The sequence below is a fragment of the Hylobates moloch genome, unplaced genomic scaffold (genome assembly GCF_009828535.3).
Source record: "Hylobates moloch isolate HMO894 unplaced genomic scaffold, HMol_V3 SCAFFOLD_12, whole genome shotgun sequence".
Taxonomy (NCBI): Eukaryota; Metazoa; Chordata; class Mammalia; order Primates; family Hylobatidae; genus Hylobates; species Hylobates moloch.
In genome coordinates this window covers 79,600,988-79,620,518 of record NW_026652287.1, presented here as the reverse complement: position 1 = coordinate 79,620,518, position 19,531 = coordinate 79,600,988, and the positions used below count along the sequence as shown (strand labels likewise).

Here is a 19,531-nt window from a genome sequence, read left to right as displayed (position 1 = left end):
GAGGTCTGGCAATCCACCTGTCTCGGCCTCCCAAAGTGCTAGGATTACAGGTGTGAGCCACTGTGCCTGTCCAACTTGCTTTTTCTTTAAAAATGTTTTTTCAGATTATTTTAGATCCCCTTCATTTCCACTTAAATTTAGAATCAGTTTGATAGTTTCTACAAAAACTGTTAGGATTTTGATTTTAGGATTGCCTTGAATTTATATATCAAGTTGAGGAGAAATTATCTTATTGACAACATTGAGTCTTCAGATCCCCTAACATAGCATATTTTTCCATTTACTGAGGTCTTTTACATTTTTCTTAGCAAGATTTTTATAGTTGTAATGTAAGGGTATAGTAGTATGTTTTTTGTATTTTAAATGGTATTTTTCTTCAGTTTGAATTTTCACATTTATTGGTTGCCATTATATAAAAATACAATTGATTTTTGTATCTTGCGATCTTCCTAAACTCATTTGTCAGTTCTGGTAGTTTGTTTTTAAATAAGTCCTTAAGATATTCTGTATAGAAGATAACGCCATCTATGAATAAAGATATTTTACTTTTTCCTTTCCAATATATATACCTTTTCTTTCTTATGCTTACCTTATTGTCCTGGCTTGGACTGGCAGTATGATAGATACTGCATAGAAGTGGTAAGAGCAAAAGTGGTGAAAGCAGCTTACCTGATTCTTGGTCCTAGGGGAAAAGATTGATTTCTTTTACCACTAAATGTGATGTTAGATATGGATTTTTCTGATCAGATTAAGGCTATTCTCTTCCAAGTTTGCTAAGAGTTTTTTCGTGGGTTTTATTGGCATGAGGGTTTATGTTTGTGTCATGCTTTTTACTAATGTATTGGTGATTATATATTTTTCTCCTTTATTCTGCAAAGATGATGAATCACTGAAGGTTAAACAAAGTGTTTTACTGGGATAGACCCCATTTTGGTCATTGTCCTTTTTATATATTTTGCATTTTTTATGCTAAAATTTTGCAAAGACCTCTGTGTCTGTCTTTACCAGATTACATTGGTTTCTAGTTTTTATTATTTTAGAATTTTTTTTTTTTTTTTGGTTTTGATACCAGAGCATTGCTGGCCTCAAAATAAGCTGAGAAGTATTTCTTCTTTCTGGAAGAATTTGTGAACAGATGGTATTTCTTTAAAAGTTTGATAGTTTACCAAACCATCTTGGTTTGATATTTTCTTTACTTTCTTTACTAGATAGCTATTCAGGTTATATAATCCTGCTTTATTGAACTTTGATAGCTTCAGTCTTTCACGGAATTTGTCAGTTTTATCAAAGTTATCAAATTTACTGGCATAGGCCACACGTGGTGGCCCACGCCTGTAATCCCAAGCCCTTTGGGAGGCAGGTAGATTACTTGAGGCCAGGAGTTCAAGACCAGCCTGGGCAACATGACGAAACCCCATCTCTTATAATAAAAATACAAAAATTAGCCAAGTGCGGTGATGCTCACCTGTAGTTCCAGCTATTTGGGAGGCTGAGGCATGAGAATTACTTGAACCTGGGAGGCAGAGGTTGCAGTGAGCCGAGATTACACCACTGCACTCCAGCCTGGATGACAGAGTGAGACTGTCTCAAAAAAAAAAAAAAAAAAAAAAAAAATTAGTGGCACAAAGTTTTTCATAATTTTTTCTTAATCTTTTAATATCATAGAATATCATTTATTTTTACTTATAATAGTGATTTTCTGTCTTTTTTCTTCAGACTGACAAGAGGTTTACTAATTTTATCTATTACTTCTAAGAACCCACTTTTGGTTTCCTTTTTTTTAAATTTTTTTTCTATTTTGTTTTATTGTATTTTGCTCTTATTTTCATTTTCTTTCATTTATTTTGGGTTTAATTTGCCCTTTTTATAGCTTTTTAAGATGAAAGCCTTGATCACTGATTTGAGACTTCATTTTTTCTAAAATAAACGTTCATTGTTATAAATTTTCTTCTAAGCTCTGCTTTTAGGTGGATTTCAAATTTTATGTTGTGCTTTTAAAATTCATTTGAAAATATTTTCTACTTGTGATTTCTTTTTTTACATGATTATTTGTGAATTAATTTCCATATATTTAGCAGATTTTTCAGGTAGCTTTCTGTTACTGATTTTAAGTTTAATTGAGTAGTGGTCAAAGAACATTCTTGGTATGATTTCATCATCTTATGTTTGCACAAATCCTGTTTTATGTTCCACAATATGTTCTGTCTTGTTGAACATACAGTGTGTTTTTGAAAACAAAAAACAAAAAAAAAACAAAAAAACAAAAAATATATACTTTATTTTTGTGGGGGAGTGTTCTATAAATGTTGGGTCAAATTGACAGAATTGAAGTTTTGTTTTTTATATCTCTACACATTTCCCATCTTCATGTTGTGTTAAGTACTGATAGAGAAATGTTGAAATCTCCAACTGAATTTGTAGATTTGCCCATTTTTATTTTCAGTTCTTTTTGTTTCATTTGATCTGAAGCTCCTTTATTCGGTGACTGCATTTTTAAAAACTGTATGTCTTCTGGATGAATTGACCCCTTTATCATTATGTAATGTCCCTATTTATTCCTGATAATAGTCTTTATTGTGTAATCTACTTCGATAAAGCTGTTTCAGCATACATTAGACACGTGTTTTATGATGCATCTTTTTTCATCCTTTCACTTTGAACCTATTTGTGTCATTATATTTAAATGTGTTTCTTGTTGACAGCGTATATTTGGGTCTTGCTTTTATTATTATAACTTCTGCCTTTCAGTTGAAATGGTTAGATCATGTGCATTTAATAATTGAAGTGGTTAGGTTTAAATCTTTCCGCTTGATCTTTGTTTTCTATTTATCCTATCTGTTCTCTCCTTTTTTTCTGCCTGCATTTGTGTTGAGTATTGTTTAATCATTCAATTTTATCTTTAGCGTTGCCTAAAAAGCTCTTTGATTGGCTTTTAAAGCAGTTGCTTTAGGGTTAAATATCTATATGTATTAAACATCTTTAACTTATTACAGTCTGCTTTTATTTAATATTATACCATGCCATGTATAGTGTAAGAATCTTGCACTGGTATACTTTTTATTTCCTGCCTTTGTGCCATTGCCATACATTTTACCTTTCCATGTGTTATAAATATCACATAATGTCATTATTATTTTTTCTTTAATCACTTACATGTTAAGGAGATACCAAAAATAAGGAATAACAGTTTCTTATATTTATTCATGTATTTACCATTTTGGATGTTCTTCATTCCTTTGAGTGGTTCCACATTTTCTTGTGGTATCCTTTTCTTTTACAGAGAAACTTCATTTAACTGTTTTTTATACTGAAGGTCTGCTGCTCAGTTTTTGTTATTGTAGAAGTCTTTATTTTTCTTTTCTTTTTGAAACATTTTACTACATTTAGAACCTTTATTTGACAGATGTTTCTTTTTAGTGCTTAAAAGTTGTCATTTCAGTGGGGTGTGGTGGCTCATACCTGTAATCCCAGCACTTTGGGAGGCCAAGGGGGGCGGATCACAAGGTCAGGAGATTGTGACCATCCTGGCTAACATGGTGAACTCCCATCTCTACTAAAAATACAAAAAATGAGCCGGGTGTGGTGGTGGGCGCCTGTAGGCCCACCTACTCAGGAGGCTGAGGCAGGAGTATGGCGTGAACCTGGGAGGCGGAGCTTGCAGTGAGCCGAGATCATGCCACTGCACTCCAGCCTGGGCGACACAGCAAGACCCTATCTCAAAAAAAAAAGTCATTTCATTGTTTTCTGGCTTGTATAGTTTCTGTTGATAAGTCCACTTTAATTCTTTATAATATATATATATATAATTTTTTTTTTTTTAGATGGAGTCTCACTCTGTAGCCCAGGCTGGAGTGCAGTGGTGTGATCTTGGCTCACTGCAAGCTCCGCCTCCTGGGTTCACTCCATTCTCCTGCCTCAGCCTCCCCAGTAGCTGGGACTACAGGCGCGTGCCACCACGCCTGGCTAGTTTTTTGTATTTTTAGTAGAGGCGGGGTTTCACCATGTTAGCCAGGATGGTCTCGATCTCCTGACCTCGTGATCCGCCTGCCTCGGCCTCCCAGTGGGCTGAACCACTGTGCCCAGCCCATACTTTATATTTCTTATATACTTTGGTGTATAATCTGCTTCCACCTGTCTGTTACTTGTTTTTTTTTTTTTTTTTTTTGAGACAGAGCCTCACTCTGTCACCCAGGCTGGAGTGCAGTGGCATGATCTCGGCTCACTGCAAGCTCTGCCTCCCGGGTTCGCGCCATTTTCCTGCCTCAGCCTCCTGAGTAGCTGGGGCAACAGGCGCCCACCACTACGGCCAGCTTATGTTTTGTATTTTTAGTAGAGACAGAGTTTCATCATGTTAGCCATGATGTGTAGATCTTCTGACCTTGTGATCCGCCTGCCTCAGCCTCCCAAAGTGCTGGGATTACAGGCGTGAGCCACCGCGCCCAGACCCTCTGTTACTTTTTAAATTTAAATTTTTAATTTTTTAATTCTTCCTCTGTTACTTTTGAGATTTTCTCTTTATTACTTCAATTATAATGTGTATATGGTTTCTTTTTGCTTACTCTTTTTGGACTTGTTGAGCTTGCATCTGTGTGTTTATAATTTTCATCAAATTTGGATAAAATTCAGCCATTATTTCTTTAGTTGCCTTTTTTTCCCTCATTTCTCTCTCCTTGCCTTCTGAGACCCCAATTATGCATGTGTAGACTGCTTGATACTGTCTCACAGATCACTTTAATTTATATATTCCTAATATATAAACAACTGAAAAATAAAAGATTAACCTATAGAGAAATGGAAAAGTAAAGGTAGACCTCAAAAGAAATGCAAATGACCCTCAACCATAGGAACAGCTGCTAAAATTACACTGAGATACTTTTTTTTTCACTTATTATATTGGCAAAAACTGCAAAAGTATGAAAACTATTGGGAGAACAGGTAATGTCATACTGAAGGAAATGTAAAATGATGCAATCCCTATTGACTGGAATTTGGAAATACCTGCCAAATTGACATATTCATTTACCTTGTGAGCCAGCAATCCTAAGAATCTATCCAGGAAATCCATTGCATATATACAGAAACTATATATATAAGCCTTTCTAACACATTTTTCTTAGAGCGTGTAAAAAACCCAAATGTTCATCAATAAAGCTCTGATTAAAATATGGTAGGTACATCTATTTAATAAAATTATTGTGCAGCTGAAGAAAGGAACGAGAATCCACTTCTGCTCTTAAGTGTAGCAGATACAGGAATTCTCTTATTTCTCATGATTTCCGCCAACTTCTTCCTCCAGATGTATTTATCCCAGTTAGAAAAGATTGCTTAAGAATTTCTAGGATGCTTGTTATCAAGAGAACTGCACTGGTTGCTAGCAGAATTTTGGAGAGAAGTTGTGATTCATCAAGTAATCCCTATACTAAAAGCTGCCTGGAACGTTAGATACATACTGTATCCACAGGGATACTATGTGTGATGAGTAGGTTCCCAGTTCAGTGGATAACAGTGTTGCCATGGGAAAGAGCATTCAGAATTTTAACTTCAGGTATCACAGTTTACCTCCCAGTTCATCTCCAAGATGATTTGTCTCATCTTGGTAACTCATTCATTCTTTTATGAAACATTTACTGAGTGTTTTGTTTCTTCCTTTCTTTTTTCTTTTAATATACGGGTAAGGGAGTCTAGATTTGTTGAGGGGGCAGGAGGAGGGAAAGTTAGTGTTGTGGGGCTGGGTCTCAGAAAATGAAAACAAAGATAAATAAAATAGCATCCCAGTGCTCTGGGAGTTCATGGCTACCTGCCTCAACTTTTGCTTTCTGTTTATATTAATCTATGATAATTTAAGAATTCCAACTTTAAGCTAATGATGTTGGAGCCTATGGTGAGGGATTTTTGAGTCCATATGCAGGAGAATGAGTGATGATTGCTTTCACACAGTAGAAGACTAAAGATGAGACCATTCTTTATTCTTTTCCAGATCTCATACTTTTGCTTCTCCTACTGTTCATTAAATGATTGACCTCCCTCCCCCTTTTAAAGGAACTCCTTGATTTAAAATGCCTTTTATGCTATTTTATTCTTTCTGTTCTAGGGCCTCTATCAGGTATTTTTGTTATTGTAGTTTTATACATTTTAACGTTAACTAGAGTGTTTGGTCATACGTCTTTTTTAAAAAAGTAATTTTTTTGATATCTTATGTATTTTTTCTTCTAGATGATGCACCCCTGCTTTCCAAATAAATTTCTTCATGATTTTGATTGGAATTTTAATTTATGTGTTAAGAGACTTGACACCTTCACAATACTAGGTTTTTCTTAAGAGTAGGTTTTAATTTGTATTCCTCAGTAAAGTCTTATAGCTTTTTTCATACACGTACTGTCTGTTTTTTAGTTTATTTATGGTTGTTACTAAAAATTTTGTAACTGGCTATTGATGTTACTTTGGGAAATTTTTTGCTTATTTACTGGAAAAAAGTCTTAAGTAACTCATAATTCTAAAATGTTTTTGTTTTTTACAAAATCATTTCCTCTGATGGTAATTTTGCCTCCTTTCTAATGTTAAAATCACCTATTCTTCTTACCTAGTTTTATCAATTAGCACTTTCAGAATGAGGTCAACAATTATGTTAATAGTGGACATCAATGCCTTGAGTCTGATTTTACTTTAAATTTTGCTGGTATGTTGTCGTTAAACAAGATATTGTCTAGTGATTTGAGAAAGTTTTTGAAAGTCCTAAGAGAGATTTTTTTTTTCTAATAAGGACTAATTTCTTAACACTTTGGTGTCCCGTACCAAATTTCTTTCACTGACTCTGTTTCCACCTATGATATATCATTTTTCATAGGATAAAATTGCCTGTGTCATTTAACTAGTCACTTAACTAGTCTTTTCACTTTTGGTCTTGTTCCTGTTCTCTGCATTGCTATTTCCAGGTTCTTCCCAAAAAGAATTTTGATCATTCCTTATCCCAAGGAATTGTATAGCATTGTAACATCGTTCCAAGCTATGGAGTGAGAAGTCTAAACTTCTTGGGTTATTTATTATTTATGTTCCCTTTATGCCTTTCAAGTCCTCACTTCTGTCAAACTGTAATGGCTTTGAGATCATACCCCACTTGCTGGCTAACATGTTAGCTTGTGTATGCTGGCAAAAGACACTAGTCTCCTGGGTTAGTTAGAGTCAAGAACAGTTTAGACTCAGCAATAACAGTAGCTGCAGTATCATAATTTTCTTGTGCTGTTTCTCCAAGCCCCACTCTTGGCAGGTTGATATGACAAGGGCCAGGTGACACCGAATCTCAACCTGCATGCTCCTTTCATTTGCCCTTTCCATTTCTGTCCTCAGACTTCTTCTCCGTATCATCCTAATGTTGTAAGACTCCATCTCAGCTAGAAACCATCATTCTGAGCAAACTGTCGCAAGGACAGAAAACCAATCACCGCATATTCTCACTCATAGGTGGGAATTGAACAATGAGAACACTTGGACACAGGGTGGGGAACATCACACTCCAGGGCCTGTCGTGGGGTTGGGGGAGGGGAGAGGGATAGCATTAGGAGATATACCTAATGTAAATGACGAGTTCATGGGTGCAGCACACCAACATGGTACATGTATACATGTGTAACAAACCTGCACATTGTTCACATGTACCCTAGAACTTAAAGTATAATAACAATAAAAAAAAAATAAAAAACACGCCATCTGAGACAGATGCTTTCTTCCATGTCCTCCATTGTAGACCTTGTCTTTATCAAGCTTGGTACCCCTTTCAGTATGTTCCTCCTATCTCCAAATATTCCAGTGCACCTTCTTGGTTTGCACAATGGCTTCAGTGTTTTCTTCTCTCTGCACAACTTTTTTTTTCCCGATTCCTATTGTCTTCACTGCCATACTGTTATACTTTGCTGTGATCAGTTCCTTAGTGTCTCTACAGAGAGGTGTGTGTTTTGTTTTTTTTTGTTTATTTTTGTCTGGAGGGGGCGTGGGTTCTCATACAGAAACCTTCAGGGCAGTGTATTGGCTGGGAATGTATTCAGTTGCAAGGAACGGATAACCCAGCCCATAATATGTATAATGGATAGAGATTTGTTTCTGTTTTGTTTTTCTTATGTAGAAAGTGTAGAGTTAGATAATTTCTGGTGTTGATTCCATTTTTTAGCAACCTTCTCTTTTAAGCTTTTTCAATATGCTGTTACATGTGTAATTCTCTTTTTTTATACATCTGCAATTCCAAATTGTAGCCATTCTTTAAATTACAAGATTTTTTATTGTCTTTTCTAACTCTCCAGGTAAAAATACTCTTCCTTTTTTATGCTTATAGCATATAAAGCTAGAAAATGGGCCTTTATCACTAAGTTATCTATCTATATATATATATTATCTTTCCTACTAGATTATAAATTCCATTTCTTTAATGCATCCTTTGTTACTTTCTGCAGAATGCCTTGTTTAAGGTAGATGTAGTTTACTTATTGAATGAATGATAAAGAATGAATAAACCTTTCCTTTAAGAAAACCCTGTCACTGATGTTTGGAGTTTAGGGAAAAGATTTGTTGGCAGTGGTGTGGATATGGAAGTACAAGTTTTAAGCAGATAATTTATAGGAATTAAATGTACATATTGCTGAAAGAAAAACACTTTTATTGTGCAAACTAATTTCTGAATGCACAAATACTTCTTTAATACTATCAAAATACATTTTCACATACTATCGAAACAGTCTATTAATAGTAGAAATAAAATTGAAACTCTTTTTTTCTTTCAGTGCTTAGATGAGTACGAAGATGATGAAGCAGGGCAGAAAGAGCGGAAACGAGAAGATGCAGTTACACAACAGAACACTATGCAGAATGAAGCTGTAAACTTACTAGATACAGGCAGTTCCTATCTACTACAGGTGAGTATTTAAAAATACCAGGAAGTCATTATCTATTTTAATGGCACTTTTTCAATTATGCCTCTTGAGTTGTATGTAGTAACATATCTCCCATTGCCTCCTTTCCTCCTACTTATGCCTTCCTTACCATAAGTGGGTTCTGACATCACATGTTGGGCTCCCCGTAAGCATGAACACTCTCTTCACCCTTTTCCGGCTTGTGCATCCTTTGACAGGCTGTTCTGTAGGGCCTCTGTTTGCTTCTGCTGAGACTCGGAGAACTCATGTCGGATTGCTCCTCCATGGGGACTCTTCCTCAACTTAATTAGGTTTTGACAACTCCAGGCCAGACTGACACTCCATGTGAACATTCACTTCATCCTGCCTGCGCTCTGGCACAGAATACCCCATGCCAGGCTGCCTCTTGGAGGGTAGACATTTTTTACCCTGCTAGAGCTCTATCACCCTTTTCTGAGCCACCCTCCTGTAAAGGTAAACTTCACATTCTACTTGGGACTCTGGCTGCCCCTTTATGAGACCCCCTTTCTGACCTGGCCTCACGAATGAGGCCTTCGCTTCCCTGCTTTGTGGAAATCTTCCTCATTCTGCTCAGGCTCTGATTTCTTAGGTCAGGCTGAGTGAGCTGTGCTATGTGGGCAGTCTCTTTGGTTTGCTTGGACTTGAATTCTCTATGCCAAGCAGCTCTTCTTTATGACAGGTTCTGATACCCTGATCTGAGCCATTGTGTTTTCTCACGTTGCTCTGCCCTGCCTAATGGCTTTAGGACTTAATTATTCAGGAAAGGAAGGGGAAGGATGAGTTTTTCCTTTTAAAATCTTTGTTAATTTGATAAAGCTCTTATTTTTCATTTTCTTATTTTATCAGTTATAAGAAATTTTATTCTGCAGTCATCTTCAACAATATATCATACCAAATTATACATGGCAACGTAGATATTTTAAGTTAGTCCTGAGGGTCAGTTAGCATGTTATGCCATAATTTTACTGAGGGCTGTGGCTTTGTTGCTAGATTATTTGAATAACATCAGTATTACTTTGCTGTATTCATCTGGCTTGTATTTGTCTGATCTTATTTCACCTATGCTGTTATACTTGTTTATACGTTAGAAGTTCTGATCTGCCACTGCACCTGTAAAGACTGTTTTCATGGGGATTTCCTTATTGATCATTATAAGCTTGAATAAAGCAGAGTGTTTTATTTAAACTTACACAAAACAGTTTGTGCTTTGCCAACATTTTCTCAGCTCTACGTAGATCTTTCCCCTTCCCTTTAGTAATAGAAACCATCTCATTGCAAGGAAGATTATTTAGAAAGAGTATATTTGAAATCAGTTGTATAACAGACTTAAGGATTTGGGGGAGATCTAATTACGTAGTCTTTGAAACTTTTAAGACCAGTACCAGTCTTAACAGTTGTACTTTTTACAAGCCATTTCAATGATATTAGTATAGCAGTCCCCCCATATCAAAGGGAGTTATGTTCCAAGACCTCCAATGGATGCCTGAAATCATAGATAGTACTGAATGCTATATATACTATGCACATATTTGTTTTTCCTTCCTTACAATTTCATGGATAGAAGATTTGTTCTTATCATAAATCTTGGGAACTTCAGGATATGATTTTTCTTTCTTCCATTATTAAACTGAGAATTTTCACCTTTTCACTTAAAGCAAGCACTTTACAGCTTTTCTTTGGCATATCAGAATTGCCAGCATCACTACTCTTGTACTTTGGGGCAATTAAGTAAAAGAAAAGTTAATTGAACACAGTCAGTGGGATACCACAACAGTTAGTCTCATAACCAAGGTGGCTCCCAAGTGACTAATAGGTAGGGAGCTTAGACACTGTGGATATGTTTTACAAAGGGATGATTCAGGCCCTGGGTGAGATGGAGCAGGGCAGCACCACGTTTCATCATGCTGGTCAGGACAACTCACAATTTAAAGTTTATAAATTATGTCTCGAGTTTTCCATTTAATATTTTAATTTATTAAAATACTAAAATTTTTATTAAAATTATTAAATATAAATATTAAAAATTATTAATATAGCTTTATTAATACCCATGGGTTGACCATGGGTAACTGAGACTGTAGAAAGTGAAAGCTTTGATAAGGGAAAAAGGACTACTGTATTTCTCCATTTTTTTTTCCCTATTTAGTATGGAGTAGTAATTATTAAAGTGCCAAATAATTATATAGTTGTTTCTTTGTCTGGAAATTTTTGTGGCTACAGAAATATAGTTAAGACATCTAAGGTGATGTTTATATTTGTGTGGAATTTTGTTCTAACATGTAAGAATGTCAATCATTTTCCTCGTTAAAATTATTAGGGACTTATTTCAGTGAACATAATGTCCTCTGCCTTCATCCATTTTGTCGCAGTGATCGCACTTACGTGTGGAATCCAAAAAAGTCAAACTCATAGAAGTAGAGAGTAGAATGGTGATTACCAGAGGCTAAGGTAGGTGGAGAAAGGAGAAACATTGGCCAATGGGTGCAAAGTTACAGTTAGATAGGAGGAATAATTTCTGTTTTATTGCACAGCAAGGTGATTATAGTTCATGATAATGTATATTTCAAAATAGCTAAGAGTATTTTAAATGTTCTCACCAGAAAGAAGTGATAAGGGCCTGGTGCGGTGGCTCATGCCTGTAATTCCAGCACTCTGGGAGGCCGAAGTGGGTGGATCACTTGATGCCAGAAGTTCAAGACCAGCCTGGCCAACATGGCAAACCCCATCTCTTCTAAAAATACAATTAGCTGAGCATGGTGGTGTTCACCTGTAATCCCAGCTACTCAGGAGGCTGAGGCACAAAAATTACTTGAACCTTGGAGGTGGAGGTTGCAGTGAGCTGAGATCACACCACTGCACTCCAGCCTGGGTGACAGCGAGACTGTGTCTCAAAAAAAGAAACGATAAAAAAGAAGTGATGAGCATTTGAGGTAATTCTGTATAGGCTGTTCTTTGCATTGCTATAAACAGACACCTGAGATTGGATAATTTATAAGAAAACTAGGTTAAATTGCCTCACACTTCTACAGGCTGTACAAGCATGGCACCAACATCTGCTCAGCTTCTTATGAGGCCCTCAGGGAGCTACTCATGGAGGAAAGCAAAGTGGAAGCAGGCACATCACATGATAGGAGCAGGAGAGAGAGGGGGCAGGTCCCGTACTCTTAACCAGATCTCGTTGGTGCTAAACTATTCATGAGAAATCCACTCCCATGATCCGGTCACCTCCCAACAGGCCCCACCTTCAACATTGGAGATTACATTTCAACATGAGATTTGGAGGGGACATCCAAAATATATCAGACGGACATGCTAATTACTCTAATTTGATCCTTCCATAATATATACATGTGTTGAAATAAAAATATCACTTTGTACCTTATACATATATCTAATCATTATTTGTCAATTAAAAATAAAGCTAAAAAAATTATAAGGGACCCTTTCACTGCACCATATAGGTTAATTTTTTTTTTTAATCTAACATTTCTAATTTAAGATATGCCCAGTTTTCTCTTTTTGGCCAGGATATAGAAATCACTTTAAACTCCACCTTTAATTGCCCATTTTTAACATGCGTAAGAATACTACTGCCCCTCCCAGTCTCTAATCATACTGGTATAATCTATCCAGTGTGGGGAACATTTTACTGTTAAAATTTTTTGTTGTTGTTGTTGTTTGAGACAGTCTTGCTCTGCCACCCAAGCTGGAGTGCAGTGGCATGATCTCAGCTCATTGCAACTTCCGCCTCCTCTGTTGAAGCGATTCTCCTTTCTCAGCCTCCCAAGTAGCTGGGATTACAGGCACTTGCCTCCAGGCCCGGCTAATTGTTGTATTTTTAGTAGAGACAGGGTTTCACCATGTTGGCCAGGCTGGTCTCCAGACCTTAGGTGATCTTCCTGCGTTGGCCTCCCAAAGTGCTGGGATTACAGGTGTGAGCCACCGCACCCTGCCAAAAACAAGAATCACTATAAAATAAAATTTAGCTTCAGAATGTATAATCTCTAATAAAAGACCATATTCAAATCCACCAATAAGGAATAAACTTAAGTGTCGTCTGTGTGCTTCAAAATCTTAACTATTGAAATATTAGCTATATACAAGAAATAAGTATAGCTTAAATTCTGATTATTTGTACATCTCAGACATGAGCATGGAATGACTGTAATGGCAAACCCGCAATTACTTTCGCACCAACCTAGTATGTGGGAGTTCTAATTTTATCAACTGTATCAGGCTAGCAGTGTGGAAAATACTGTGTAAAACTTACTGAGGTATGTTTTAAGTGACTGAGTGTTTAAAAAAAAAACCCAAACAACTGTAGAGAAATGTAGAAATCTGATATTTTTACATGACTTCTGGTTAGCATACTTAACTCAAAACTTGTCTGATACTGACTTTTAAGTCATTTATAATTGGGTCAAAGTATGAAATTATTATGCCACTGCAATTTAGAGTTGCTGAAAATGCCCTCCATTTTACATTTCTGTTTTTGTTAAAATTGTATTCTACATCTCTACTATTCTAAGTTTTATCATATTACAGAAAAAGTCTATTTCAAGCCCCAGAAATAGTGTTTGTTGCCAAGTTATTCATACCATTTCAGTTGATATACCAGTAACCCACAAATCAGTAAATCTAGTAAGGGTTGCTCTCATTTAGCAATTTTGCTGACTTCATTTCAGTAAAAGGCAATCTGGGCAATCAAGCTTCATGTGGCATGTTCTGAGATATTTCAAATATAACCAAAATGAGACAGATGTGAGAGAAATGATATGTGATGTTTTAGAACTTTATTTTGGAGATTCTGGCATTTTTTTCTCATGCATGTGTAGACAGACATCATATGCCTTAGTTTAGTTTATATAGGGTAATATTAGGGAATTTAATAAAAGAAGCTCTTTGTAAAATGTTAATGCAAATACTGTGTGTGAAACTACCAGGGGAAAAACTTTCTTTTCTTTTTTTTTTTGAGACAGGGTCTTGCTCTGTTGCACAGGCTGGAGTACAGTAGTGTGATCTCAGCTCACTGCAACCTCTGCCTCTTGAGTTCAAGCAGTCCACCCACTTCAGCCTCCCGAGTAGCTGGGACTATAGGCGCACGCCACTTCACCCAGCTAATTTTTGTATTTTCTGTAGAGACAGAGTTTTGTCATGTTGCCTAGGCTGGTTTTGACCTCCAGGGCTCAAGTGATCCACTCCCCTCGGCCTCCCAAAGTGCTAGGATTACAGATATGAGCCACTGCGCCCAGCTGGAAAAACTTCTGTATGAATCATTATCACTCACATTTAATAAAGTATACTTTTTGAGTGAGTATACATAAGCTTAATATTTCTTTCTACGTTAAATAACCATCTAAATAAATAGGGGATCTGTTTTACATGTTTGGTACAAAAGTATAGATTCGTGGATATCTGCTTAATGACAAGCAGATAAGAAACTCTTTAAAGTTTGTTTGCCAGGTTTTGTTGTTGTCCTTGCTGTAAGAACAGCTGATGCTCAGGGAGAGTTAAAATGTCTTTGTGTCAACTGTCAAGGCATGACTTCCACAGAACTAAGCCTGTTATGAGGTCAGGCCCACATACACAGTCGCTCAAGTATCCTGTCACCTGGTTATTTCCTGCGACTGATTACTTCCCAAATGGTACTTTTTTTGTAACTGCAGATTACTAAGGAAGTTATTTCCCTAAGTTGTCAATATATATTTATTGCATACTAGGTGAGCTGGGGTTTTAGGGGAGAAAGAAAGGAATTGCTGGTGGAGGGTTCTTATCTGCCAGACACTTATATTTTACTTAGAATATAAGATATATACATGAAAAATTGAGATACAAATTATATTAAACTAAGTGATACAGGCTTCTGTAATGAGAATTTATTGACTTGGGATAATTAAGACAGACTTACTCAAATTCCATGCAGAAAATTCAATTAAGATTTTTCCATATCCCAGTTAGTTTTCTGTTTGTTTTAGCTATCAAATTGAAATTGAAAGCCTGTTTGGAAGGGACTGTGCTAATTTTACTCACTTATGTCATTTTATCTCCACAACAACCCAATAAAATAGGCACTGTTATTCCATTTTAGAGATCAGTAGACACTGATAGAGGTTAAACCCATAGTCTCCTAGCTACGGAGTAGCCTGTCTGGTTGGAAATTTGATCTGATCCCTCCTCTTAATCATATGGTTTGCTGTACTGTTTCCCCACATTGCTAGTGTTTTATCGTATCATGCAGTCAGTATTTACTCTTTTACTGTGGAACTGGTTATCTTATAAAGGTAGCTTATTCTTTTACTTTAACCAGATGAGAACTTCTTTAATTGTAGGATCTCTCTTGGCAACTTAATGATTAATTAGGAAAAAAGTTACCAATTTTTAAAGACATCATTTGATTTTGACCTGTTTTATTAAAGTGAAACTGCAGAAGTATTTGGAGAACCTAGACTGTCAAAAGATTGAACAGAGAAATGACTGCCTAGTTATTTGCAAGGTAACAATTTTTCTACCCCAATGGTTAATGTTAACTTTTAGCAATCTTTTTTTTTTAGTAACTTAGAATCAGCACAATATTAAAATGCACTTTTTCACTTTTCATTTTTAGCTGTATATATAGTCTTTAATAATAGGAACTAATTACTATATGCATATGGTAAGTTGTAAGTTTTAGAAAAATTGATGGCATAAAAAAGACAAAGGGAGATATATAAAGACTAAAGACTATAAGGCCGGGCGCAGTGGCTCACGCCTGTAATCCCAACACTTTGGGAGGCTGAGGTGGACAGATCACCTGAGGTCAGGAGATCGAGACCAATCTGACCAACATGGAGAAACCCCGTCTCTACTAAAAATACAAAATTAGCCAGGCATGGTGGCACATGCCTGTAATCCCAGCTACTTGGGAGGCTGAGGCAGGAGAATCACATGAACCCGAGAGGCGGAGGTTGCGGTGAGCCCAGTTGGCACCATTGCACTGTAGCCTGGGCAACAAGAGCTAAACTCCGTCTCAAAAAAAAAAAAAAAAAACTATATATATATATAAAGGTGGTACTTTTTAATGCCCCTTGACTTTCAAGAGGATTTAAGCTGAAATGGATTTAAGAGGATTTAAGCTGGATGATGAATGATGCCCCCGGCCTTGTCCATTTTCTGAGCTTTTAAAATACTGCTTTATTAAAAACATAATTTTAAAAAAGTGATTGATTTGGACTGAAAAATCAGATGTAGACTCTTGTTTCATTTGACCACCAGTGTGAATTTTTTAAAACAGTGATTGCTTCAAGTTGGTCTTTTTAAAATTAGGTATTCTCTATCAACTATTTTATATAATAAGTAATGTGTACATACATACTGAAACTGATACATAATTATTTTTATTTTGCAGGAGCCACCTAGAACAGTTTCAGGCAGATATAAAAGGTAAGAATCCTTATGACTTAAACATATTGTAGACATGAATGTAATGTCTGTCTGACACTGACTTAACTAGAACTATTTAAAGCAGCTTTTTGAAAAGTAATAAACCTTTCTATTGTGCTCTTAAAAATAAATTATATTGTAAGCAGGAGTATCATGTCTGCCTGACCATGGCTTATTCTGACATGCCGAAGTCTTTGAAAACTCACCATGAATTTGCATGGGTCTGATGAACTTTGCAAAATAAATGCCTTGAATTGCTATTTCTCATGTATTTAAACATTGAAAATATAAGTAGACCCATCTGTATTAGTTAGCTCGGAGTGCCATAACAAAATACTATAGACTGGTGACTTAAACAACAGAAATTAATTTTCTCACATTTCTGGAGGCTGCATGTCCACCATTGTCAGGTTCTGGTGAGGACTCTCTTCCTGCCTTATAGGTAGCCACTTTCTCACTGTGTCCTCACATGGCAGAGAGAAAGAGGGAGGAAGAGGGAAAGTAAGCTTTCTGAGGTCCCTTCTTTATAAAGGAACTAATCCCATCATGAGAGTCTCATCCTTGTGACCTCATTTAAACCCAATTGTCTCCCAAGGGCTCCATCTCATTGAGGGTTATGGCTTCAACGTATGAATTTTTGGGAGGACACAGATCAGTCCATTGTACCACCTGTACACAATGAGTAACACTTCTAACCAGAGAATATGTTTGTGCATGTATATGTATAGGAAGAAAATCAGAATTGGGTACAAGAAGTTTTTCAGTGGAGGTGTCTAGGATATTCACTTCCTTCTTCCCTGTTGAGGCCATAAAGGTTGCAGAAGCATGTGGTCATACTTGCGCTAATAATCCTAGAATGATAAATATTATTGAGTACTTACTGTGTCCAAAGTGCTTTACATAGAGTTCTTTCAATTCTCATGATTATCTTATAAGGCAGGAATAATATTTATTTCCGTTTTATAGATGAGAGACGTGAGGTTAAATAAGTAGAATAATTTTTCTGAGGTTATAAACCTAGTCAACAGTAAATTCTGGATTTGAACTCTGGCAGCCTGACTCTGGAGCCCACATTTTTATTAACTATGTAAGACCATCTGCCTAGATTTATACATGTAAAACACTTATTTTCATCTGTTTGTATGTTGGAGTTTAAAATATTTCGGCTATTTCATTTAAAATAAAACATTCATTAACCAATATTATATAAAAATAAAATTTAATTTTTGTCATGGGCTACAGTATTTATTAGCAATAGAAAGAGATGAGAAGGCCAAGATAATCAGAAGAGTAAGTCTGAAATAGTTTCTGGCACATGGGAAAACACTCAATACATTTACTACTGTTACTGCTTTTATTTTCATTTCTGGGTAATTTTGATGTAGGTATAATGAAACCTGTTTTTGTTTGCCATTAATAGTTTAAACCGGAAAAAATCCTTTTTCTCTTTCCAGAAATAATTATGAAATAGCCTTGATGTGGTCTGTTCCCATACCACATTCTCAAATCAAAAAATTTTTAGGATTAGTTTTTGATTTGGAGACTAAAGATAAACTGTGGCAACTTACCAAGTTTGTTGTATTGATCTTATACATTTAGTTCTTATCAAATAATAGTCTTAAATTACGAATGACACTTTGCAAATTTGTGTTCTTTAATTAGAATCAAGAGGGGAATAATTTTATAAATCCTATCAAAAGCTTTATTTACATGTCATTGTGTTAAATCAGAAGGCAAATTTATTCTCCTATGAATTTTTGTGAAACTTTTGAGACCATTACTTGTGATATGTCCATGTGTTTGTACTTTTCTTACTTGTATTCTCATAGCCTAGAGCATGTGGTTCACTTTTCAGCTTTCAAAGATTTGCCCCTGTTTAATACTGTTATAAATATCTTAAAGTTTCCCATCATTTTTTATTGGTTTGGAGCTCCATTTTAATGCCATCTAAAAAGAGAAAAAAAGACACAAAAACTTAGAAAGGCACAAAACCTAGAATCTGTATATGAAATTATCTCTTACCTAGTAGAAATGTGTTATACTTTATATCAACAGTTTGTTATTTTCATTAATCTGTCAGCAAGTTATAGCAATGACTAGAGAATAGGTGTTTCTTAGTGAAGGTGTCTGCCGACTAATGGGAATGAAGAAAAGGGAGAAAAGAGTAAAAGATAGAAATTTGGCATCACATGTAAGAAAATATTTTCAGTAAACCTAATAACCTTTATATATATATATATATATAACTGAAAATAGAAAATATTTTCAGTAAACCAAATAACTTACAAGAAATTATATGTATCATACATAAATTATATGTGATATATAAATATATAAAATGTATATACACTGTATAAGATTTATATATAAATATAAGATTTATATATATAAATATATATCTAAATTTTATATAGCTAGAAATAACTCTTAAAGTCATTAGGAGGTTCAAACACCCAGAAGATTCATTTGAATGTATGCCTTTATAAATTATGAATTAAATACTTAATTTTTCTCACAAATAAGAATGTACATTTTTAGCCTTGAGTCTGTTACGTGCTCAGTCTAATTATGCTGTATTTTAAAACTTGAATTGACTTTTGTAGAATGTGTCTTACATATTCCCGGTTTTCCTTATAAAAATGTTTTTAACTGTAGGGAACTATTTGGAGGTGAGGGTTATGTAATTTCTGAAACTCAAGATTTAGTAAAGATGGATCAGTGTTACGAGTTTGTGGAGGTTTTTTTTTTCAGTGTGTAATTTTCTTTTTCTTTTCTTTTTTTTTAAATTTTTGGTAGAGACAGGATCTCTCTATGTTGCCCAGGGTGATCTCAAACTCAAGTGATCCTCCCAACTCTGCCTCCCAAAGTACTGAGATTAGAGGCATGAGCCACTGTGCCTGGCCTCAATGTGTAATTTTACTGCTCACCTAATGTAACGAGTATCTTCACCTTTCAGGTTCTCTAAATAATGGCTAGCATCAACTGAGTGATTTCTGCCTTTTAAACGAAGTGTAGCATAAATATACCAGAAATCCTCAGTATCACTGCTTTGGTAAACAATTTCTGTCTACTTTATTTGGATAAAACATGACTATGATTCTTTTTCTTCAGGGTCAGAATTTTCTTGCAAAGTCAATTCTGCTATAATGCTTGCTTTGGAAATGCAAATTGGTCCTAATTGGTACATTAGGGAA

At 35.6% G+C, this 19,531-nt stretch overlaps 1 protein-coding gene across 3 annotated transcripts in view; it reads left to right on the top strand.

The window, feature by feature from the left end:
- The window catches only part of PAWR (pro-apoptotic WT1 regulator), a 112,718-nt gene that overhangs the window by 74,689 nt on the left and 18,498 nt on the right, over window positions 1–19,531 (top strand). For all 3 annotated transcript variants that reach the window (XM_032170821.2, XM_058425993.1, XM_032170822.2), the window contains 2 exons: window positions 8,769–8,900; window positions 16,303–16,337. In XM_032170821.2, coding sequence (XP_032026712.1) covers window positions 8,769–8,900; window positions 16,303–16,337 — 167 coding nt within the window. The remainder of the gene's footprint in view (window positions 1–8,768; window positions 8,901–16,302; window positions 16,338–19,531) is intronic.